General features: G+C 43.1%; 1 protein-coding gene across 1 annotated transcript in view; it reads left to right on the forward strand.

Annotated features, from left to right (window-relative positions):
• Synpr (synaptoporin) overlaps window positions 1-24,766 on the forward strand; it is a 307,866-nt gene that overhangs the window by 166,668 nt on the left and 116,432 nt on the right. The window contains exon 3 of the mRNA XM_050160538.1: window positions 22,643-22,767. Within this exon, the coding sequence (XP_050016495.1) occupies window positions 22,643-22,767 (125 nt within the window). The remainder of the gene's footprint in view (window positions 1-22,642; window positions 22,768-24,766) is intronic.

The raw sequence follows: 24,766 nt of genomic DNA on the forward strand, positions 1-24,766 counted from the left end.
AAAACCTATGTAGTAACTTGCTCAATGATACAAAGGCGAGTGATGGTAGACACTTTAGCCACAGGCCATGGGGAATCCTTTCGGTGTTCTGCAGACTGTCTGGAAAGAGACTCGAGCTGGGATAATCATGCATCATGGCCTTTCTGTTTGCTCTGTCCTCTAGAAAACCTATAGGACCCTACGGGCTCAGCTTGAGCCCGGCTTCCTCCATTTGAATTGTATTGACGTTCCTGTCTTCAGATTGTCCAGGAATGCCTAGTTCATTCTATTCTCATAAAGAACACAAAGGCACTATCAAAAGGGCCTTTGATTTTTCTGAGTTGATGGATCCAGGGAAACTCATGCCTATAGTAATATTTCATTTATGTTTTAATAAATAAAGCTTGCCTGAAGATCAGAGGGCAACGCTAGCCACACCAGTCAGCTATTACAGGTGAGGCAGTGGTGACACACATCGTTCATGCCAGCAGCCACATTCGTTAGCCATAGAGGCTGGGTGGTGGTGGCACACACCTTCAATCCCAGCACTAGACAGGAATAGAAGACAGGAAGAGTCAGGAGCTCAGGGTCGTGGAGGCAGGATCGCTCCTTGTCGGTCTGAGGTGGAGGTGCCTGGCGGCTTTGCTTTTCTGATCTTCCACTTGAACCCCAGTCTCTGTCTCTGGGTTTTTATTATTTGAACTATGCATGGCTCTACCAGGAGACCACATGCTAAATCACATTTCCCAAGGAACAGTTGCTGGCTACTCTGGGATGCTTGTTCCCTCAAGGCAACAGTCACCTTCCACTTGAAAGTTCCTTCTCCAGAAGACCTCGAAGGCTCTAGAAGCTATGTGAGGCCACTGTGTGTTCTGAGCCCTCTTGCTCTCCTTCTCCCAAGGAAAGAATTATCTCCACCGTGGACCCTTTGAATAAACTGAGTCCTCAATGGTTGTTTTCAATTCCAGTTGGCTATGTTTTCCCCCAATGGCAGGGCTATTTTTTAAGTTTTGTTATCTTTTCATTTTTAAGGTTTTATCAGGTCATTGCTGGCCCCCCTAGGGACTTTTCTGGGACACTAGTCTCGCTGGTAAGCCTGGCACCGAGACACACAGACGGTTCATTTTAATGAGCGTGTTGTACTTCTTGCAGCTGCTAAAATAAATTAAGACAAGATAGGATGGGAGAGACCTTTAAGTGTTAGATCTAACCAACTGACTTCTTTGGAAAATAGGAACGTGTTGAAAGAACCTGACTAAAACCACAATTAGGCAGTTGCAGTTCATAATGGAAGTCTTAGTAGAGCAAGTGCTAATGTTTGGTGCTCATGAAGGGGAAAGAACCTCTCTGAAAACTTGCACAGACCCACAGAGTCCAAACCTTATGATGGGCACATTGAATTTTCCACTGTGAGTTAGTGGCATAAGTATGTTGGTAGTCCCTTACTCTTGGCTGATTCTTCCACCCTCGCTGATCGCAGGAGACAAGATACTGATTACCTGCCACTAATTGATGCTGTTGTTAATTCACAATAATGGCATCTTCCAAACTACTTCTTACGGATAATAATTCTCTCATTTGGCTCCTTCTCATCCTAGTTACGAATGAATGCACCTTTTTGGAAAGCACTAACATTTGGGCCACCAAGCGGTGTGCTTTTGATATATAGTAAGTTATTGAATTATTGCATTTAGTAAAGTTTTATCTACTAACCAGACTAATACTTCCTTGAGTTGTTCAGTTTACTTTGTTACCACCCTCTGATTCTTCTCTTCCTCGATAGTCTCTCTTGGATATGATGATATCAGCTAACCTTCACTGCAGAACAAACCCTCTTAAAATGTAATGCCTTGAAGCCACATTGTGCAGATATAACTCATAATTCTGAGGGTTAGCAATCTGTTTGGCTTGAATGTCTGCTGGTCTTAATTGCTCCTTGATATACTGACGGTCATTTTTCCTAATTAATAAATTGGCTTTCTTTCTAATGGTCAGTTATCTGCCGACTAGGAAAACGAGGATAACTGAGTGGCTTCCCTCTATCATCCAATGAGGTAAACAAGGGCATGTTTCAAGCTCAAGGCTATTCAGGGCTGAGGTTTGAAATTCACACTGAATATAATGCGTTGGTCAAAGAAAGTTACATGGTCAACTCCATTTAAGGATTGAGTAAAATGACCCCACCTCTTGTTGAGCAGCCATTTATTTTTTATTTATTTATTCATTTTTGCCGATTTATAAATGCTCAAGCTTCTTCAATGAGGCCAATCTTCTATATTCCCTTCTAGAATCCACACCCTTGGTTCATCGTTCATACCTGATACAGCTTTTCAAAGCAGACCTAACTCTTGGTTCTCTTTTCCTATAAGCAATTTTTATAGCAAAGACTTATGGATTGCTTTTAAGTGAAATCCCTGGATTCATGTCATGTGTTCCTCTTTCCATTGTCTTTATAGACAAGTCCATCAGATTCCCCAAGAATCCTTCTGAAAAATATCCCTCAGTCCCTCGCCTCCCTTCATTTACATGCCTCCTTTAGTTTTGTTTCCCCACACAAATAATCTAGTATTTTCTCCTTCAGTTAATACTACCTGACTCTCCTCCTCAGAACCTTCCTTCCTCTGCTCCCATTATCCATGCAGCATGCCAACACTACTTTGCCGAACCCATTCTTTTTGGTTTCATTCCAACTTGCATGTTCAGTGTGCGCTGACTTGGACCTCCACACTTTAACAGAACGAGGTCCTTCTGTAGCGCCCAGCATTGCACAACTGCATCTCTTTCTTCCATTGCATGATGTTCCCCATGTCTTTTTATTTTAAACTCTGACCCACTTCTTATATTCAGACCCAGGTATCTTCCCCTGCGGAGTCAAGTTTCAGCAATGTCCAGTCTCCCTGTTGTCCCACCATCCCCGAATGAGATGCTATGTATTTTTCATGGAACTATATTTTAGCTTCAGTAAGCTCAGTGTCTATGTATGAGAACATTATAGGAAATTATATTGTCCTCCAACATACTTCAACCTCCAGGAGCGTGTGTTTTCCTCTGTGGATAAACCAGATCTCATTGGATTGGGTAAGGGGAAAATAGGTATTCAACAAAGCATCCTGCCTTGAATTAAATCTCTAATGCCACCTAATCGCCTCATTTATGCAGATAATGTTACACCATCTCATGCCTCTGGGGCTGGGGTAGGGACTCTGAGAAAATCTTGCCTTTTTCACTCAGTTTCTATAGTTGCTTAAACCTGTCAGGTGGTTTTCACCACAAGTTGTAAGAAAATGCTCCTTTCTCCTACAAAATCTCCTCAGATGCCCCCCTTACCCACTTTAAGTACCCCCTGCCTCAGCCTTAAATATCATTGCTGTAACCTCCAAAACAGCCCCCAGTCTGTCCTCTTCCTGTCCATCCTTACCTCTCTCCCTGCCTTGCAACATCTTCATTCTTACCCCACCTACCTCTTTCTCCAAGCTATTGCTCATACACCAAGAAGCAGCCATTTCTTAAGTACAGTCTACTTAACACGATCTATGCTTGACATATTCCACAGTGTCAGAGCGCAGGCTAGGAGACCCTGTAGGACATAGTGCTGGCTTGCTTTTCCATGTCATCTCCATGGTACTCAAGCCAATGTCTTGTCTAGTACAGTCCCTCAAACACACTGTGCTCCATCTGCACAGATCCTATGTGTACGCCCTTCTCTCTTCCTGGACACTCTTCCTGTTCTGAGTCCCTTATCTATTTTTATACATTTCTCAGTCAACTCAAATTATCTTCGTGGCTATTAATCAGTGTTTCCTCTAGTAAAGTATGAGCTCCTTGAAGCCAAAAATCTTTTTAGTTTTGCTATTTAATGCAGTAATGGAACCTAGCAGTATCTAGACTCATGCATACTAAGCACTCAGTCAATAATAAATATTTGAATGACAGAGGACTGAACAAGTTAATGGATAAATTAATAAATACGTAGTTATATTCCAGTCCTATGCTCATATATAAATAAGCATGAGATGTGGTAGCTTCTCTTAAGGTTTTTATTTTAATAAAAGAGGTGTGTATATAAACTATTTAGGGCATAGAGTTAAGTAAAAGCTTAAAAACAAAGAAGCCAATTTTCCCTTGTGATGGAAAAGAGAATCAGGGAATATATAATTTTAACTAACAAATTACCACAAATTCAGTGTCTTCATATAAACTTATGTTCTAGTTGTGGAATTTAGAAGTCACCAGAAGGAGTGTTTGTTTCCTTCTCTGGGTTGTTGAGTAGCCCCATCCTCCTCTTTTCCAAATCCTGTTGATTGCCTAATGCCTCGGTGTGTGGCTTTGCCCTTATCATTGAAGCCATTAGCCTGGGTCAACCATGTTTAATTTTATTCTTTCTCTCCTTGACTTCTATGTATATATCTGCTCGCCTTTACCTGGGAGCCACTGGTTCAGTCAGAGGAGTTGAGTCAAGAATGTCATTGCCAAGTTAAGATAGTTACATGGTAAATTAGCACATAAACATCTATAGGGGCTTTGATGTCCTGTCTATCAGAGAATTGTAAAAGAGTTTCATGGGGGAAAATAAAACTTAAATTTCATGTTAAAACACAAAAGTAGTGTCCTAGAGTAGTGGTCCTCACCCTGTGGGTCACAACTCCTAGGGGTGGGCACCAAATGACCCTTTTATAGGGGTCACCTAAGAATATTGGAAAACAGGGATATTTACATTATAATTCATAACCCTAGTAAAATTACAGTTATGAAGTTGCAACAAAAATAATTTTATGGTTGGGGGTCACCACAGCATGAGGTCCCCACAGCAAAGAGTTGAAGCATTAGGAAGGCTGAGAAGCCTGGGTTAGAGTGATAGCTCAGTGTTTAAGAGCATGCACTGCTCCTGCAGAAGACCCGAGTTCCGTTGCCGGAACCCATGACAAATAATAGTTCAATACTAACTGTAACTCCAGCTTCAGGGAGCTCCAGTCGCTCTGGCCTTCATAGTCACCTGCACCCATATGCTCACAGCCACACACAGGCACCTAAATACCTTGCATATAACTTGAAATAATAAAGACAAATTTAAAAAATTAAAGCCAAGAGCAGAGTGCAACACTTCAGGGGAAGACAGCATAGAAAGACAGACAATGAACACCTACAACGGTTTAGGGACAGACATTATAAATCCTGGGCTATTGCCTAAGGAATGATAGGAGGTTAGAGAGGGAGACAGGGGCCTTGTGCAGTGAGGGACCACTGGAGGAGGGAAGAAGTGCAGCTAGAAATACAGCTTTTGCAGCAAAGTGAATCTTGGGCATCCTGGAGCAAGGCTAGAGGAAGGTTCAGATGACATGAAGCCACACCGGCACTCTAGCGCCGTGGCCTGGGCCACAGCACTCAGATGGATCGTCAGGGCACACCGCTATGGTCATTAGCAAGAATGGAGAAGCAGCAGTGTTAGATGCCTGAAAGATGGACAGAGGGCTTCTGGCTGAATCGTTTCGGTAATGGTGCAGGAGGGACAGTGAGTAGAGACTGGGTGTGTATGTATATCTCAAGTAACGCCCTGAATTTCTGGTAAACAACTTGTAATGCTTGCAGCTGCTCTGAGCACGAAACCCTAAGGAGTTCCTGATGGCAGAGGAGTGGCTTCTCGTGAGTTTGGTTGGGGCATGGCTATCAGTTAAGGATCCCTATATACGCTGCTCCTGGACACAATAAGAGGGGCATTTCTGTTTCCTGCGCAAGGATGACCTGTGTCCTTCTCTGTCCGTGTGTCTTTGTGTGTTTAAATCTCCAGCCCTTTGCCCGGTTCACAAACTGTATGACAGCGCATAGAGCACAAACGGGTGTAATGCGCCCCAGACATTCTCCTAGTATTTAGAATATTAATTTGTTGTTACATCTGCAGTGTTTTCTTCAATCTGTAGCATTAGAAAATAGAACATTATAATGATCACGGAAAAAGTCTGCTTATTGTGAGGTGAGTTCGACATTCTCCGGCTCTTATCACTCCCCTCTGATATTTGCATAGCAATCTTTCCAGCGAACACACTGCTTTTGCTAGACATTTGGGCCTTGTCCCAGCATCTGCCACAGTTGATGGTGCAATTGCAAGGGACCAGAAGGAGCCCAGGCCCTCGGAGATCTCAGCCTGAGGCAGCTCTGCTTGCCTTTGAATGCTTTATGCTACAAATGAAGTTCAAGAGACTAACAGTGTCTCTGGGTTTGGCTAAGAACTCCAGCCAGATGGTCTAGGGTCCAGTTCCTTGATTCTCACTTGCTTTCCGTGTGACATTGGAGAGGTTGTCATGGTATGGGTCCCAGTTTCCCCAGTATAAACGACGATAGCATTGTATAGTGCAGGGATGCTAACACAATCATTTGAGTTGATGGATGTGGAATGTTTTACTCAGGTACTGGCACACAGTAAAAGACCTCAGAATATCAGTTATTCTCTTGATTATGAGTATTTTACAGTTAATAATTACTGGAAATCAAACTAAGTAAGGATCAGAGCTTGTGTACATAGACAAACTCTTTCTGAGACCCAACTAGTATTGCCTGAAGGTCCTCCTAGGGTCTTTTCTCCTGGCCAACTACAGGTACAGTAGCCAAGTTCTTGGCCTTTTCCAAAGTGTCTCCCTTGGATTCTTCCTGTCTAGCTCTTCCTTGTCAATGTCTATTTCTGGCTCCATCTTTCAGGACTTAGTTATTCCCTCAAAGGATTCTTTCCTATTTACCGTTTCTCAAGAGGTAACATTATTGTCCATGTTTTCAACATGGCTCCCTTGTACCGTAATTACACTTTTATATGTGTTGTTTATTTGTATATTGCCTGTCATTCCTGCCAGACATAAAGTGCAAAGGAAGCCACAGCTTACACACACACACACACACACACACACAGAGAGAGAGAGAGAGAGAGAGAGAGAGAGAGAGAGAGAGAGAGAGAGATCTGGTACTTAGGATGTAATCAATAAATATGTTTTTATTTTAAGAAAGAAAAAGGGTCCTCATACCCTGATTAAAATGCATTAGAAAAGAAAGAGAACTTTCCAGGAGACATAGAATTATATCCATTAACCTCTTAGGTCACCAAGCTGTTCATTGTTCCACAGTCTGAGTGTCCTAGTCGTTGATATCAAAGGGAAAGAAAGGCACCCTTCCTCCATTGTACAATAACAGAAGTGAGCTGAGACCACTTATTTCCAATGTTCATACCCTCTTGTGTCTGCTACGATCCGGAAAAGATGAAAACATTAGACTGCAAAATATTTTTTTGCATACTTCAGTGTGCATCTGTTAAAGCATGCATTTCCAACCCATCTGTGCAAAGTAAGCCAAAACACCATAAGGTCTGGATACTCTCAATGGGCCCCTCGGGCATCGCTTTCCGTTCTCCGGAATGGGAAGGATGCTGGTGTGCACAGCCAGCCCCAGAGCAGTCATGGAAATGAGTGGAGGCTGGGCTCCTGGGCTGCAGAGACACAGGTCAGCTAGCACACCCCAGGGACAGATTATACTGTTAGCAAGCAGCAGGGTGCCACACAGAGAGACTGAAGTCTCCCTGTCCCTCCAGCAGGCTTTCCAGAAGGGTTCTGTTATTTTCTTCTGAAACCCAGGATCCAAGAGTAATTTTACCATGGGGTAATTTGTAGCTTACCATTTCAGTGAAGTTGTTTTTCAGCCTTATTTAAAAAAATATATATCTTGGGTTTTCATTTATATATATTTCAATTCAACGATTTCCACTTCCTCCCCTCTTCCCACTCCCCTCCCGCTCCCCCACTCACCCCTTCCAGTCTTCAGAGAGCCACAGTACCCTGCCCTGTGGGAAGTCCAAGGCCCTTCCCCCCTCCATCATAGATGCAGTTTTAGTACAGTATAGGCAGAAATAATAAAAATGAAAGTAAATAGTAATGTAATTCTAAAGTAAATGGTTTATGGACTATAAATAAGTATGAGGAAATTGAAAATGTAGACTAGGAACCCTAAGTGAATGAGTGGCCTGGAGCATCATGCAAATAGTAATTTTCCCCAAACAGATCTTGAGACGGAGCAAATATATTCATGGCTCGTCACACGTTTGTCACCTGTGCTCCTCTGCTTGGGTCTTGTTTTGTTGTTGTTGTTGTTGTCATTTTTGTTTTTTGGTTTTGTCATGGAACTCACTCTGTAGACCAGGCTGGCCTCAGACTCATAGAGCTCCACCTGCCCAGGCCTCCCAAGTGCTGAAATCAAATGTGTGCCCGGCGAGTGTTGGTTCTTAGCGCCAAGTTTTTTGGGACCCTGATTTGGTATATTTGAGCACCATGAGGGGTGTCCAAAATGCAGCTTTTAAATATATGTGTGAGGGATTTCTACAACCTAAAGAAGAACATCAGCCCACAGCTGTTTTGCCTGTCATCCCATTGGGCCTTATAAGATGTAAGCTATCAAATTTCCCATAAGGTAGTTTCTCTCCATTCCCATCCCAGGACAGACATATGTTCAAATGCTGTTGAATTATTGTACCTCTCTCCTGCTTTGCCCTCGTTTTTCCATTTACCCTTCATATCTTATACGAATGAGAACATGTTTGTTTCTTCCTTTGTTTTTGTGGTGGTGCTGGGATCAAACTTGGAGCCCTGGGGGATGCTAGACAGGTGCTCGGTCACTAGGCTACACATTCAGCCCATGAATGCCTTTCACTTCAACACCCAGCTCTGTTTGTTTCTTCCTAGACCCTCACTGAAGAATATGACCATGTCCCACGTTGGGGATTTGAACCCGTATTCTCTTACTTGGCAGCAGTGGTCTTACCCACTGGGTCATCTATCCGGCCTCTCTTCCTCTCTCTCTTCTCTCAATTGTCTTTGGTTCTTATAAACAAATAAGATGTCTCTTGAAGGCTTATACTTCAAAGCAAGGCTTGCATGTGTTTGGGAGCTGGAATTCTTAGGAAAGTCTTCCCCTTCGAGAATCTCATGATGCATGTTTGCTCTCCCTTCTGCAGGGCTGAGGTGGATGGCACAATGATGTATATGAACTGCCTTTATCCTTAGTACTCAGAAACTAAAACCAATATATTAAATCTTAAGTAATTTGATGTATTTTATTGCCACTTGGATTTAATCAATAGCAAGACATTTTTGAAAGATGGTAGAGTTTTCCCTTGTTACATAGGAACTAATGACCTTCGCATAAGTGTGTATAACCCTGTAGGCTATGGTGATCTTTCATCTCATTAAAGGATAATGAGAAAAAGCCATTTTCTCATAATAAGGCAGAACGAAAATGGGCCTTTAGAAAAATCAATGAAAGATTATTAAGAAAGAAAATGTTTGTTGAAGAGAGTATTTTTTTTTTTTTTGTAAGTACTATGGCTGAACAGTAGCAGGACAGATGAATGGTAGATAACTCTAGGAGGTGCTACTTTCCCGTATTTTCATTAGGACTTTTTTAAAATTTTCTTTTTTTTTCTTTTTCTCCTCCTCCTCCTCTTCCTCCTTTTCCTCTTCTTCTTTTCCACCCCTTCCTCTTCATCCTCTTCCTTTCTCTTCATCCTCCTGCTCCTCCTCCTCCTCTTCCTCCTTCCTAAAACAGGGTCTCACAATGCAGCCCTGACTGTCCTAGAACTCACCACATAGACCAGGCTGGCCTTGAACCTCCAGAGTTCCACCTGCCTTTACTTCCCAAATGCTGGGGTTTGAGGCGTCACCGCTACACCCAGAATATTGGAGCAGTTTTCACATATGTCAAGTCAAAAACTTTTCTGAATTCTGTCTCTTTATACATACTCAACACACTTGGGCCCATTTATAATGTGAAATGCTCATAATGTTAAAATCATTTAACGATAATAACCTTCAAATATGCACAAGCACAGGAGGATGGAATGAGCCTGTTTCTCCAGCAGTATCAGCTTGTAGCCGACGCCCCCTTCACACCCATCCTCACGCTCTTCCAGGCACAACATCTTGTGGGTTGTTTTGCATAACTAATTTGCTGTTCATCTCTCAATATTATCCAATGCAAAAGACTTTACAATGTTTTACTACTGACAAAGTAACAGTAATTCAATAGATTTCTAATTATTCCATGTATTCTTCTGAATTCTTTCTCATATCTAGACATTAAAAATCCACACACTGTAATAACTATGTCCTTTAAGATTTTTTTTATCTCTGAGCCCCTCTTGCTCTCTTTCCCCCTCCCATCTCCACCTAGCAATCACATTTTCCTCTCCAGAGTCTCTCAGGTCTTTCCTGAGTCCATCATTACACATTCTCTCTCTTGCCTGTATGCTTTGCAAATGAACAGCTGTACCTACAAGTTTGTCCAAATTCATTTGACTTCTCTTTGCAAAGAATATCTCAGGATTGTGTACTGTTCTTCCACGTGAGGCATATAGTATCTAGTTATTTTTCTTTTTGTAATCTGCCATCAATGAATACAATTAGTTTATTGGAGCTTGTGTCTTAGGCAGCCAAAGCTGCTACCAGGACATCATAGGTTGGCTACACCAGAACATTTGTCTTACAGTTTTGGCAACAGGGATTCCCAGTTCAAGGTGCTGGCAGTGTGGGCCTTATTCCGAGGTCTCCTCTGTGACTCCCCTCTCCTCGTATGCTCACCGAATGCATTCAAAGAGCAATAGCAAGAGAGAGTCCTCTGCTCTTCCTTCTTCTAAGAATACTAAATCTACTTGGTCAGGGTCCCATCCATGACTTTATCTACTATTAATGACTTCTTTGGTGGCCCCATCTCCAAAGACAGACACACCCCAGGAGTTGGGGTTTCAACCTATACTTTTTGATTCCGTAAATCCTTGATTACAATAGGATAATTTTCAATTTTCATTGCTTTTATATTCTTAACTGAACACGTTTGTAAAGAGAATATCCTTCCTACCTTTTCATCGACCTTCTTAAAGAAAACAGGTGCCGAATGGTAGCTATTTTTTCCTTAACGGTTTTAAAAGTATTTGTTCACAAAGACCCTCCAATAGGACCCAATTAAAAATGTGTTTACAGTATTATGTTGAACATGTATCTTTTCGTTACTCTTCTCCTCCTGTGCGGTTGTGGGAGAATCACTTCTCCAGGATGTGGCTTTCCTGACTCTGCAGAGCAGATAGGGGTTGTCGCTGTCTTACACACATCTATTGCAAAGGCATAGCACATAAAGCCTCTCAGGCGCCCCTGGGTTCAACGCAGCAGCAGTTGCAGTCCTGATGGTTGCTGTAATTACAGACAGAAAGTGTGACTTTAGGGTACTCATCTGCTCTGCTAGAATTTCTGCTCTTATGTAATGAACATTTGCAGTAAAAATGATAAAAATGTGGGTTTTTTTTTCTTTCTGAGACAAGGTCTCACAATGTAGCACTAGCTAACCTCAAACTCACAGAGATAGATCTGCCTCTCCCCGTTGCTGGGGTGTTCTAACATGTTCACCTCATGGGCTATTTTTGACTGTCAGTTTAGGTTTGTTTCCTTTCTATTAAGGATAGACATTCCTTATCATGGCAAATTTCCTATTGCTAAAGGATTTGTGTATTGTGTTCGAGCTCTGGAACACTGACGTGCAGGTCAGCAACTGTAGTGATCAAAATAACCGCATGCACGTGCGCAAGAGGGACTGTAGGCAGCTGTGTTCCACGGAGGCGTCCAGAGGAGCAGGGCACGAAGGATAATCAAATCTTGGTCATAGCTATTTGCATGTTACGAGGTATTCCGAATAGAAATGGTTCCGTGACACGTCCAGGTGTCCATCCCTTGAATAGTGAGCTTAGATAAGATATCTCTCTATACACATGATTGACTTTTGGCCACCAGGATAAAGTACCTTCCCCCTTAAATCGATGGCTGCTGTTCTATTTATGCACCATGTGCTTTCATTAAATTTAGAGTAGATTTTTTTTTAAAAAAAGGAAGATGAAGGGAGATGAGAATAATGGGTGTTTAATGGCTCCTCTGCCTAGTGAAGAGACGTTAATTGAATGCTTCCAATTGATCATGGATCAATATTTTTTTTCCAAAATAACTGGATGGTATTCTGAATTGCTTTGTGGGTATAAGTACAGCTCTGTCCGATGAAATATTTAAATTTAAGAAACTGTGTTAACTACACCAAGTTCAAACAAAACTATATCCCAGCTCGACTTTGCTTTTCTGTCCAGAGAAGACTGGCCATGGCTCTCTGGGCCTGCTCTAAAAATAAAGAGGACTGAAGGCGGCCACTCATCTCCAGTTTGAGAAAGCGTGGTTTCCGGCAGAGACTACTCTCCACTCGCTCACTCATGCACAGGGGCACCCCTGAGCTGCAGAGCAGTGGCCGGGTGCCATGAGTTTATTGTGTTCATTTTCCCATCAGATAGACATCTGCAGTTAGCATTTCTATTAGTAATTCTTTTCTGTCGTGCACTAAGGTTCACACAGAAGTGTGGTGGAATGTTTTCTGTTGCTGGAGCAAATGCCTGAGGCTGGAAATTCGTAAACAAACGCATATTTACCCGAAACTTTGGGAGACTAGGCCCTTAAGTAGTGCAGTTAAGTGAGGTGGCCTCTACATGTCACATCTCAGGTGGCATCAAGGCAGGAATTGATCACAAGGCCAAAGAGGAAGCCAGATAATGGGACATGAGTCCTTCTCATTTATAGCATGGAAGCAAGAAGAAACCAGGGTCTCACAGTAACGACCTTGGTCTCATCCAAGAGCTTTGCTGGATAATGACAGGTCTAAGTTTATGCTGTACAATCACCTAGAGATAACCTACATTGTTAATTCTAAAAATATCTGGTTTTACATGACAGGTATACATGCTTATTCAAAGAAATTAAAAGACAAAATAATTAAAAGTAAGAGTTCTAGTTAAGAGTCCTCAGGTGCTTTCTCCCAGGATCCTTCCAGTGAAAATGCATGTGTGGATTTGCTTGGATATCTTCTCTAAATGCTGTCTATTGTGTCGTTGACAATTGGCATTCTTATTTTCTTTACAAAATTTCTTTTTAACAATTATCCATTGCTTTAAAAATAATATTTTTGAGATTATAATATAATTAAATAATTTTCCTCTTTCCCCCTCCTCCCAAGCCTTCTGACAAACACCCCTGCTTCACTCTCTTTCAAATCCATGGCTTCTTTTACTTAAATTGTTGTTTCTTGCACACATACACACACACACTGTGTACACAGACACACACTGTATACACACACACACACACACACACATCCAGGACTGAGCATTTGCTGTTAACCAATTGCTAATTTGTGTGCTCTGCCCTGGGGAAAGACTATTTCTCCAGCTCTCAGTATCCCTTAATATTTGTTGAAGCCCTGTGAACTTTTCTATTGGTGTCTTCCTTTTAAAGCTCATGGTTGAGCGGCCATGTTGGTGAGACTTGATGACATTTCCGTGAGACACACTCTCACTGTGAGTCCCCCTTCCTCTGGCTGCTATAATCCTTCTTCCCCTCTTCCACAAAAATCCAAGCCTTCAGTGCAGGAATTGTAGATCTATCAGTTGGGAGTGAGCTCCACAAAACTCTACGTTTAGATCAGTTGTGGTTTTCTGTAGTGGTCTCCATCTATTGTAAAGATAACGTTCCTTGAGAGGCGAGGACTACCCTTATCTGTATGTATAAGGACAATGTTTAGGATGCAGTTAGAGATTATGCTGGTTTAGGAAAGAGACAGTTGTAGGTTCTCCTCCAAGATCTATAACTTCACTAACTTTTTGGAGTTTTTTAGATTCTCAGTAGTAGAGATGATTTACTTCTTGTTGAGTAGATCTAAAGTCCAATTAGAGAGCTGTTTGTTACCACTGAGATATGTCTGCCTTTACTGTACCCTTAGAGTCATCCAGCCATGCTGGTCATTGCTGTGGTTCCTAGGCATCATAGCTGGGTAAGACTGTTGGTTGCTTCTCTCTTTTGGAAGCTTGCATGGCATCCTTGGTACTATGAAAGCTAGTTCACAGAGAAGAGAAGTCTTTCAAATCAGTTTTAGCTATACGTTTCTTACATCGATTGCATACAGCCATCCAGTGTAGCTTTCCTTTCTGATTTCAGTTTTTGTAATCATAAAGCCAATTTCCCAGTTACTTTATAATTTCTGTCTTGTAGTTATTTTATAGGTCTGTGTCTGTGGGAAAATAGAAATCAGTCTACTCAGGCCATTGCACAAAGGCAGAGGATGTTGTTAGCCCTGTCAAGGGGAAGATGACTAGTTGCTGAATGGGTGTGGCTCTGCTAACTTGCTTTGGTGACATACCTGAGATCCTTGATTGACATTACTGGCCCAGACACCACCAATAATCATAATAGACAAGCTCAAGACCCTGATGTGATTGAATACAAACTCGCATTTGTTTAAATCACTGTTAGTCAGGCTTCCTGTCACCTACAGACAAATGCTTTGGTAAGTGAGATAGTCTCAGGTTGAAGGATTAAAAAGAAAGTAGAAGCTTCTTTTGACATCTAAGGGAGTTGGTGTTCCCCCACCATGAAACCCCAAATATCATGCTTAGAAGCAATTCTTCTACCTAGAAAAATTACACATAGCTAGGGCATACATAGTTCTTACTATCATGAAATAGAATGTAGTAGGGGTGATAAACCAGAGAACTCCAATGATGCAATAATTATGTACAACAGAGATGGAAAACCAGCATATTTATAGTGGGGGGAAAGGATGGTGTATGTGTATGCATACACATGTATGTACATCTGGGTATACACACACACACACTTGTAAGCATACATCTGCACATGTGTGTGGACGCCAGAGTATAGTCTCAGATATTGTTACCCAGATGCTGTCTAGCCTTCCCTGAGTCAGGGTCTCTCGTTAAACTGGAACTTGCTACATAGACTACTGGCTAGCTGTCAGTCCCAAGAATCTGCCTGTCTCCACCTCCCCAATCTTTAGATATTTTTTGTACATAGAATATGGGGATTAAACTCAAGACTTCACACTTGCAAAGCGAGCACTTTACAGACTGAGCCATCTACTCAACCCCATGGGGACGAAGGTTTTGAACAGTAGGCTTCACTATCCTCAAATTAAATACAGTTCTACTTTCTATCTAAGACCAGCTTGCAGGTTTTATTTTCATGGAAAGATAACAATTTGGGGTTTTACAAGATCGCTCACAAAATGTTTTTGGGGTCAAAATATTCTATGGGTTTTAGTAGCTATGCACTGATGACCAGAAGGTACTCGGTCAGTTTCCTTAGAAAAATTCTATGGCCGGTAGAAGAAAAATTGAAAGGATTACACAAAATCCAGCCCCAATGGGAAGTTAAGCTTCGAGGTGCTCATTTGTGCCCTGGAGCTCCAGAGCTGCTAGCGGCGAGCGGGTGAAAGTTTGAGCTCTGCCATGGAGAATGCGAGGTCTGGTTTGGGCTTGCATTGGCAAACGCCTTATACCACCCATCTCTCGCTTTTTCAAGGCTAGTATTGAAATAACTCTACACAGCTGTGCTCCCAGCAATGCTCGTCATCAGTCCCGAGGACAAGTGGCTCATCAGCCCGAGACAAGTCATAAAAGGAGGGAGTTTTCAGAGAGAGTGAAGGGGGATGCTTTGGGCCTCTAGATCCTGTATCTTTTGAAAGGTTGAGCTGTTTGAAAGGACAAAATCCAGCACCACTGACTGTGGGAGGCCAGCAATTAAGAGGAGGGACTTGTCGGGTAAAACTGGCACAATATAGTCACAGCAGGCTGTTCAAGTATTCAGAGCAGCAGGACACCAGTTCCTTCCTTGGAGGGGAGGCTGGGTGCTCTGAAGGGGAGGCTAAGTGCTCTGAAGGCAAGGCCAGGATGCTAAGTCATGCCTCCAGCTTTGTCCTGCAGAAGAAGCTCATTGAGCCCTCTCTTGGCCTTCTGGACCTTGATGTGCTAGAGGAAGCCCCTTCAGTGACCCATGGCTGCTATTCCTGCACAATTCTTTCCATAGCATGCTTCAAGTCACATCCTTGGGAAAGTTAGGAAGAAAGAATGGGCTGTAAAGAAAGGCCGATCTGAATTCAAACTGTGGCGGTCTTACTTATCTGTGATCACTTCGGTTGTGCTCTCCAGTCTTATTTTTTAATGTGTGAGGTGAGGGTCTGGACTTTTGAATGGATTGATAATATGCCTATTGAAGAAACTGGCATGAGAATCAATCAGATGCTGGTGTGTGAGTGTGTGTGTGTGTGTGTGTGTGTGTGTGTGTGTGTGCGTGTGTGTGTGTGCAGGCACGCATGTACATGTTGGGGTATATATGTGGTCACAAGACAACTTCAGGTATTGTTCTTTAGCAATTTCCCACCATTTTCTTTCAACAAGGTCTTCCGTTGTCCTAGAGTTTTGCCCAATAGGCAAGCCTAGCTGGCTGACGAGCTTCCAGAGAAGTCTTCGCCTCGCGCCTCACCATTACCAGAATCACAGTCGCTCATCACACCGCCATGCCCAGTTTTCTATTCTCTCGAGGTCCAAAATCTGGACCTCACATTTGTGACCAAACTTTTTACCTGCAAGCCATCTCCTTAGTCCTAAATGTAGGCCCTCCAGCATTTCCATTGTCATTGGTAATTATGTGCTAATAGTAACAATCCACTTAGAGTACTTCAGCATGAGGAGGACCCTGGAGACCCAGATGTACAGACCTGTTCAAAAAGAGTTTGCACATCATCTGGCAGAGTGAGCCCTAGTCTCCTCTCCCAGCTGTTTCCAATCACACTTTACATGGCATGGCTTTCTATACTGTATCCATTTGGTCACACCCCTGCCCACAGATAGGAACAAGGTTTCTTCTCAGGTCTTACCTGAAACAATGTCTAACCGACTTCTGCCTGCCTCTAGGACAGTCAATCCGATCTTCTCATTTAGTGTTGGCTCCAGTTATACTGACTGCCCAGCCCAAGTGTTAGTATGTACCCCGTGTGTATTCATATCCACAAGTGCGCATGCATGTGCACACACACACACACACACACACACAGAGTCATAGAAGCTTTTGCAACAAACAAAATAAAGGACTAACTGAATAAAAAAAAAGAATGAAAAATAATTTTATTGTTGAACATTAGCCCTACTGATGAAGGTCCGTGCTCAGGATACTGGAGACAATGTCGTTCAGCCGTTCAGCAGTACCTCTGACGCTGCAACCCCTTCCCAGTCCGGGATCAGGTGTTTTGAGAGTAGCACAGAACTGACAATGGTGGAAATAGATGTGGAAATTGGCACACAGGAAATCAGAGTTTCATCCCGAGGGGTGTGACTGTTGAAAAACCAACAGCCCGTTGATGTTGTAAGTATCAATTTCTCAGGCCTTCTTCCCATCCTTCTTACTTCTACCCATTTATTCCCGAGCATCCTTCATGTCTAAGATTGCGTAGAAGAGCTTGGGGAGAAGCTGTCTTCCTGGCTTTGCTGCACACTTCACCCCAAACACTAACTGGGTCTCATAGTTTATCATCTTCCAAACTACTGCTTTTAACTGTGACTTTCGAAGTAACCAGGAACGCTAATAGAATTTTTGCATGATGGTCTTCGTAGACTCAGAGCATTTCCATGAAGGAGTTGTCTGTCTTCCATTCAAAGGAAAGTCTGGTGTCACCCTGAGCAACAATGTCACCCCTGCTATGTGTCATAGTTTGCTGATACCTATTAAAGCAGGGAATGTACGACAGTTTCCCTGTCTTCTTTCTCCTGGATGTATTTATGATTGGGCTACAATGCAAAGGGCTTTTCTGTTGGTTAATTTCTTTCCATTTTGAAATTTTTTTTTTTTTTTTTTTTTTTTTTTTTTTTTTTTTTTTTTTTGTTATTTAGCAGAGCCATAGATCATCCCCAGACAGGAGCAAAATTAGAGTCCATTACAGGGAACTTAATCTTGGTCCTGCTGAACTCAGAGGAGTGAATGATTGTGCCAGTAGTCAGAACCCTATTGACTTAGAATTTGCTGGAGAATTAGATTTCTGTTCCTCGAACTGGGAGCCCAGTGAAAAATGGGAGCACAAAGATTTCCTAATTCCCCTTGGATGTTTACATGAACTTTTGTCCCCAGTTACACCTTCAGTTGCTTAGAAAGGTGATTCAGCGCACTGCATGGTGGGAGACCAAGCCCTGAGGGTGGATGTGCAGAGCCCAGAGTGTAGAGGAGCAAACACACACGTGGTCATGGTTGCGCAGTCATTCATGAGCACTGTGTCCTCTTCGTTCTCCGTAGCTTGCAGCCCAAACAGAGCCATGCCAGCTGAAACTCTCGCTCAGGGTCTGTTGGCACACAATCCTTTCCACTGCCGCTCCTTCCCTTCAGACTTTCCCCCCTCCTTAAATACGCAGGACTCACTCCTGGCTTTCATTCCCAAAAGGTGCATATTGACTGCCCATCTTTTCCATGCCCCAGAAGAGAATCATGTCTGTGTTATGAAATGTTGTTTTGTAAAACTGAGCATCCACAAGCCCTTTCTTGTGCTAATATTAGGCTCCTGGTCCTTACAGTTCTCATTGTAAATTCCTCAGCCTATCCCTCTGAGGGAGAAGAGGGGGAGGATACAAGGCCCGTTCTCCTTTTAGCCGCATGTATTTGTGAGAGAATCCAGAGAAAGCTGGAGAGCCCCCGTTGCTCCCATGATGCATTTGTGAACAGTTCATGGCTAACTCTCCTCTGTAGCAACAGAGTTCGTTTCCCCACATTTCTGAAGATGACTGAGACACTGTCTCAAGAGTCTGGACCTTAGCATTCTCCCCTCACCTCTGCCGTTGGCTGAGGTAAGGCTAGCCATTTTTCTTCTCTCATCTCAGTTTCTCTAGTACAGTGACATAAATGGCTGTATCAATGAGAAGGAGGGAAATTGACTTTGAACATTTGTTGGGGACTACGCATCTATGATTTAACCATCACAGCAATTCTGGGAGCTAAAAGCCATTATTCTCAACTCTCATCACCATATCGATGCGGTGGCCTTTGCTTGGCTTCTTGTACTTGTCAAGCCCTTCCTCCTTGGGTCTGGCACGTTCGCTTTCTCCTCTATTGAACACCTCTTCTCCCCTGCTTTTTGTCTCACTTCCCCTGATTTGTATTCCAGATGTTGGCTTAGCTGCAGCATCTTCAGGCATAGCTTTCCATCTTACCCTCTTCGCCAAACACGTGAAGCAGTTTGTAATTATTTGTATAGATGGCAGAGACTTTGCCTCTCTTCTGACATACCTACCTTTTAGTACGTCAACAGCTGGCATGCAGGCAGTGTTCCAGTAGATACCTGTTGAATGGATTCATGGGTTAGCCTTGGCTTACCAGGGATGGAAGTCATAGGAAGTATTCCATTAAATGCCTGTTGAGTGAATCTGTGGGTTAGCCTTGGCTTACCAGGGACTAAAGCCATAGGAAGTATTCCATTAAATGCCTGTTGAATGAATTCATGGGTTAGCCTTGGTTTATGAGAGACTGAAGTCTGGAGAAGTGGGGTGATTTGCCTAGGGTCACCTAGCTAAGAATTGGACTCAAGCTCAGGAGTACTGTGTTTTGCCACCCAGGGTAAAGGACTTAGATGTAGCAGTGGAAGAGGGGGTACTGTACCGTCCTCTAAAACAGCAGAGAATTCAACCCCTCCCATCCCCAAAACCCTCTAGTGCTCTCTCCTCACTAGAGTGTTTCTGTACAGCCGGCCAGTAGTGGTACAGGCCTTTAATCCCAGCACTCAAGAGGCAGGGGCAAGTGGATCTCTGTGAGTTCAAGGCCAGCCTGGTCTACATTGTGAGTTCCAGAGAAACCCTGTGGGAAAAAAAAGTTTCTGTATTATAGGACCAAACCCTCAGATAGAATATTCCAGTGGAGATGACGTCACTTTCTTAAATATGGAATTAACCACCCCCATCACGTTATCCTCCTAGCAGGATCTGACCCTCCCAGTGTTCCATTTAATCTTTTCCAAACACATATGAGTTTGATATCAGTCACACAATGTGATTTCCCTTTAATCGGTGAGGACAGAGTGGAATAAGAAACGTAACCAGAAAGCTATAGGTACCTAATTCAACTGGAGTATGGTGTCTTGTGTTTGCAAAGATTAATAAAGGCTGGAGGAAAAAGCAATGTGTGTGAGGCCTCCATAGTCTAACTCCTCCTTAGTATCCACGTAATATATCTAACCAGTTAATGAATAATTATCGTTTCATCGTGGGCTCATTTCATAGTAGCTCCAATAATATCTTATTGAAAAGTCTTAGCTGTATGTAGAGCACTTACTCTTTCCACTATTAGCACACTAATGTTACTAGAGTGCTTTCTTTAAGATTATTAAGTATAGAAATGAACAAGAGTAGTTCTTTTGCCATTCAGTTATACTATAATGTCCTCAAGGAAATTTTAAAATTCAACTTTTTGGCATAATTATGCTATTCTGACATATATTCAATACAGGGCTATTAATATCTCTCTCTCTCTCTCTCTCTCTCTCACACACACACACACACACACACACACCCTTGAGAACTCTGTCACAAGGAAAGAGCAGCACCGTGAGGAGCAAAAGCTCTCTCTCCATGGTTCTTTAGACCCCCCCCCCCGTCTTTCTTTGAAAGAGTTCTCACCCAAGCCCCCATCTTCACGAGCTAGAAGGACCTGGACTGTCCACCACCAGAAGACAATCTGGATGTGAGCATTGGACAATCAGCACCATTTTTTTTCTCATTCTTGTCAACACTACCAGCTGATGGGAAGGCAGCTGTCACTGCCTGAGCTCTGAGCTCTGAACATCGTGTGGGATTGTGGAGTGGGCTCAAGTGGCTGCTAAAGGCCTGTCGGTCCCATCACTTGGGTAGGCTGGAAAGCGAAAACAAACAAACAAAACCAAAAACAGACTTTTCTTCGACTGCATAGTTTGTTGTTGGTTCACTGGAGCTGAGATTTGTGTAGATCTAGCTAGGGCTTAAACCTAAATTCCATACTCTATGGCTTGGACCAACTTATCATGAATGAAATGTATGCCCTGGCACGCATGGGCAGCCTGGGTATGGCAGTTCTGTTGAACTTGTCCATATTGGGTTTCATGGTTGAAACTAATGAGGACTATTGACCAGGTCTCTTCCTCAAGAGGTTGCCAGATTTCATTACAGATGGTTGTGAGCCACCAGGTGGTTGGTGGGATTTGAACTCTGGACCTTTGGAACAGCAGACAGTGAGTGCTCTTAACTGCTGAGTTATCTCTCCAGCCAAACAACATATCATAAACCCCACTATTTACAGTAATATTAATATTCATCAGCGTTTACTGAATGCTCACTTTGTGGCAGAAAGGACACATTCTACGGGTTCCACACATCTAACACATATGAATCCATTTTCTTTCACTTTGTCTAATACATCATTTGCTTCACAGTTTAAAATACTGATTTTGAAAATTGGCATATACGCAAAAATGTTAGCTACTTCCTGAGGGTTTTACAATGTACTGTTGCCATTGACCAGATTTTTCCTACAGATGTTAAATAAGCAGTTGGGGAAGACAGTTCTTAAGGTGTTTTCCACCAATGAGTCATCCGGCAGATAACTCTTATCCTGAAGTTTTGGGACAGACCCTTCTCCAGTATCAGAAGACTTTCCCACGTAATTGTCTCATATCACAAACAGCAGAATAGCTCAAGAGATATTGCCAGTGCTGTTTTGTTGAGGAGGAAACTAAGGCATGGTGATAGTAAGTAATAATGTCCCTTACTTCATGTTAATTATCTTCCGGGGTCCCTGCCTTTAAGCCACACATAATTTGCTCCTCTCAGTGCACAAAGTGAACTCATGCCCCCAGTGTGGGTACAAGGACAAACTTCTGCAAGAAGCGGACCTCCAAAACTAAAATAAATTGGAGTCTTTCAGGATAAGTTAGTGCAGAGTGCATTGGGGTGGCTGGCTTTCTTTGGCCATGAGCAGGACATCCTTTTAAATTTAGGCAGAGTATGAAGTAATGGAGTCTCCTATTCCTTATTTCTCATGTTAGAAACACCCCAGCATGGGCTGCGGCCACCTGGTTGGCATTTCTCAGGTCTGGCAGATTTCTCTGAGGTCATACTCGTCCCTCCCAGTGACTTCTTCCCCACAGATCCATATTTCCCATCAGGAAAAGGCATGATATTAGCTCATAGCACTGAATCTTCCACTGGTTAATTTAGAAACTGCAGGCAGCACAGAGACTTAGCTGCCTGTGAGGACTCGAGGCAAAGCACTTGAGAGCCGATGCTCTGAAAGGAATCTCTTACTCACCGGATCTTCCGTGCCCAAACTCCAGCTTTCTCAGGCCATGCTTTTACAGAAAGCAATCTATACCATTCCAAAAGAAAAATCGTGTTTATTGAAGAAAATGACCCCGGTAAATGTAAAGGAAACACCTCTCTGGAGGCATCCGCAGGCACCTTTCCAGGTCTCTGTCTATGGAATTATGACATGACCGCCTGAGGTGCGGTGCTGCGTTATGCGCTCACCGTCATTCCCCCCGTCCCCCCCAAAGCAGCATTTCTCTAAGTTACAGGACTCTTCTTTAGAACCCCTTCAGCCTGACATCCTCCTGTCCATCCTCCTGCAGCTCAGTAGGCGGCAATGCTGCCCTGCAGAGGCCTACAGTCTCTTTCTGCCTCGACCCTGCGCTCCGGATTATGATTTTATGACCCCCGCCATCCTAATAGCTGCTTTCTCTTTTCCTCTCTTGTTCTCCGCAGCTTTTTGCAATCTTTGCATTTGCAACATGTGGTGGCTATTCAGGAGGCCTGCGGCTGAGTGTGGACTGCGTTAACAAGACAGAGAGTAACCTCAGCATCGACATAGCCTTCGCCTACCCTTTCAGGTAAGGAATGGTGATTGGTGCTTCGCAGCCTCACCGCGGGAGGCTTGAATCCTTCTGTGGTTTCTGGGGAAAAAAAAATGAAGGCTTCGAAGGGCTTCTGGGTGGGAAGAAATTCTGCTTGAAGCTACAGAATGTCGAGACTAGAGTGTCCACCCGCCACTCCACACTGGGAGGATTTGCTCACTATACCTTTAATCCAGTATTGATTGTCCTCCAATCAGTTAAAGCCTCCCGCTACTGCCCGGGGTTTGGGACTATCAACAGAGAGACTCCACTTATTTTCTCCAACTTTAAGATTCCTCACATTCTATCTAGATTGTAGGTTACATATAATTTTATACTGACTGTGCACTTCTGACTGATAACATGTTTCATGATACTAATATCTAATACTTTCTCTGTGTACCAGATAAATCTGCTTAGATGAGTACCTGTCCAATCGCATTTACTCATCCCAATGACACTTTGAAGAAGTTCCCTTACCATCAGTTACATCCTGGGGTATTGACAGATAAGTTCATTTTCCCTTACACTCTCTGCTACCAAGGGGCAGAGGCAGTGTAAGCCAGTGTTACAGCTCTGGAGCGGCAAAGGGACACCTCTGGAGGCTGGAGCGGCAAGCGGAAAGTTCTGGAGGGAAAGGCATCCTGACTTGTTAGGAAGTCAACCTTGACTCATTGGGAAGTCAGGCTATTCCTGAAGCTGGGGAGTGGTGGGGGATGGTCTATCTGCAGTGCTTAGCAATACTGCTCCTCTCCCAGAGAGAGCAGTTACAGCTGAGTTCTGCTCTGTTCCCCTTAGGGAATGTTCGAGCAGAGCTGTTCATTTATTCTCCTCTGCTCAGCTCTTGGCCAAAGATATTACTTCTGCTTCACTCTGCTAAAGGGAAGCCCCTGCAGAAATGTAGCAATCTCCTTTGGCTCCTGGGGAAACATTGTTAACTTTTTCCTTCTCAACTCCCCTAAGGGAACAGGTGAGGAAAGGTTCTGTGTTCTTTTCTGCTCAGACCCCCTAAAGGAACATACCAGCCAAGGTCCTTTTCTGAGCCCATGAAAGATCTTCACCCAAAACCTTTTTAAGAAAGAAATTTATTCGGGAAGCAGGAGTCCACGAGAGAGGCTGCCTCTGCCAGGGTGAGAAAGGGCAGCCAGCAACTGAACAGTCAGAAAGGCTTGCAAGGGGCTTCTTAGGGGTGGATTTTTCAGGGAGAAGATTTTTCTGGGAGAAAATTTTCTTTTCAGGGATTTGTCAGTTTTCCTGCTCAGGGATTGATTGGTTTAGTTGGTCAGGGGCAGAGTTGACTCTGGCTTTAGGGCCAAATTGTGTTTCTTTTTTACAGATCCTTTTTAGCCTTTGGCTCTATTTTCAAGGCTAAGGCACATTTCTTTTATAGGTTCTGATTCTAGGGCCAACGTGTATTTCTTTGGCTCTGTTTTCACAGACAGGGTATGTTTCTTAGATTCTGTGTTCTGGGCTAAAGTGATTCTTTCACTGGCTCTTGTTTCAGGGCCAGGGTGGATTTCTTTCAGGAGCTCTGGTTTCAGGACCAGGATGGGTTTCTTTGATTGGCCCTTTTACCCTATAGGCAGAGTTTTAGTCTACCTAGCTTGAAAGAAATTCACATCTCTATTACTATTCTTAACTTGATACAAACAACTATTTCAACCTCTTTATCAATTCAACATCTGTTCATGCCTATAGATTGATTGCCAGATGCCCTTCAAAGCTTGTTCCCAACCTCACATCTCTGACTCTGATCCAGAGACCTAACATGGACTAACTTCATTCAATTTTGAAATAATTTATTCCTGTAAGGGTTCCATATAATTGACATCAAGTAACTTGGAGAGGGAAGTGTTAAAAAACTTTCAACAGTGTTTTGGTGTGTTATCAATATACGATCTGTTCATTTCATTGTAACATTATCTTCTGTGGACCTGATAGTGATTCTATAATTACCAAGAAAGTAAAAATAAACCTTTACAAGTTTTTTTTTTAT

The sequence above is a fragment of the Alexandromys fortis genome, unplaced genomic scaffold, assembly GCF_014885135.2.
Source record: "Alexandromys fortis isolate MF-2015 unplaced genomic scaffold, M_Fortis_MF-2015_v1.1 scaffold_116, whole genome shotgun sequence".
Taxonomy (NCBI): domain Eukaryota; kingdom Metazoa; phylum Chordata; class Mammalia; order Rodentia; family Cricetidae; genus Alexandromys; species Alexandromys fortis.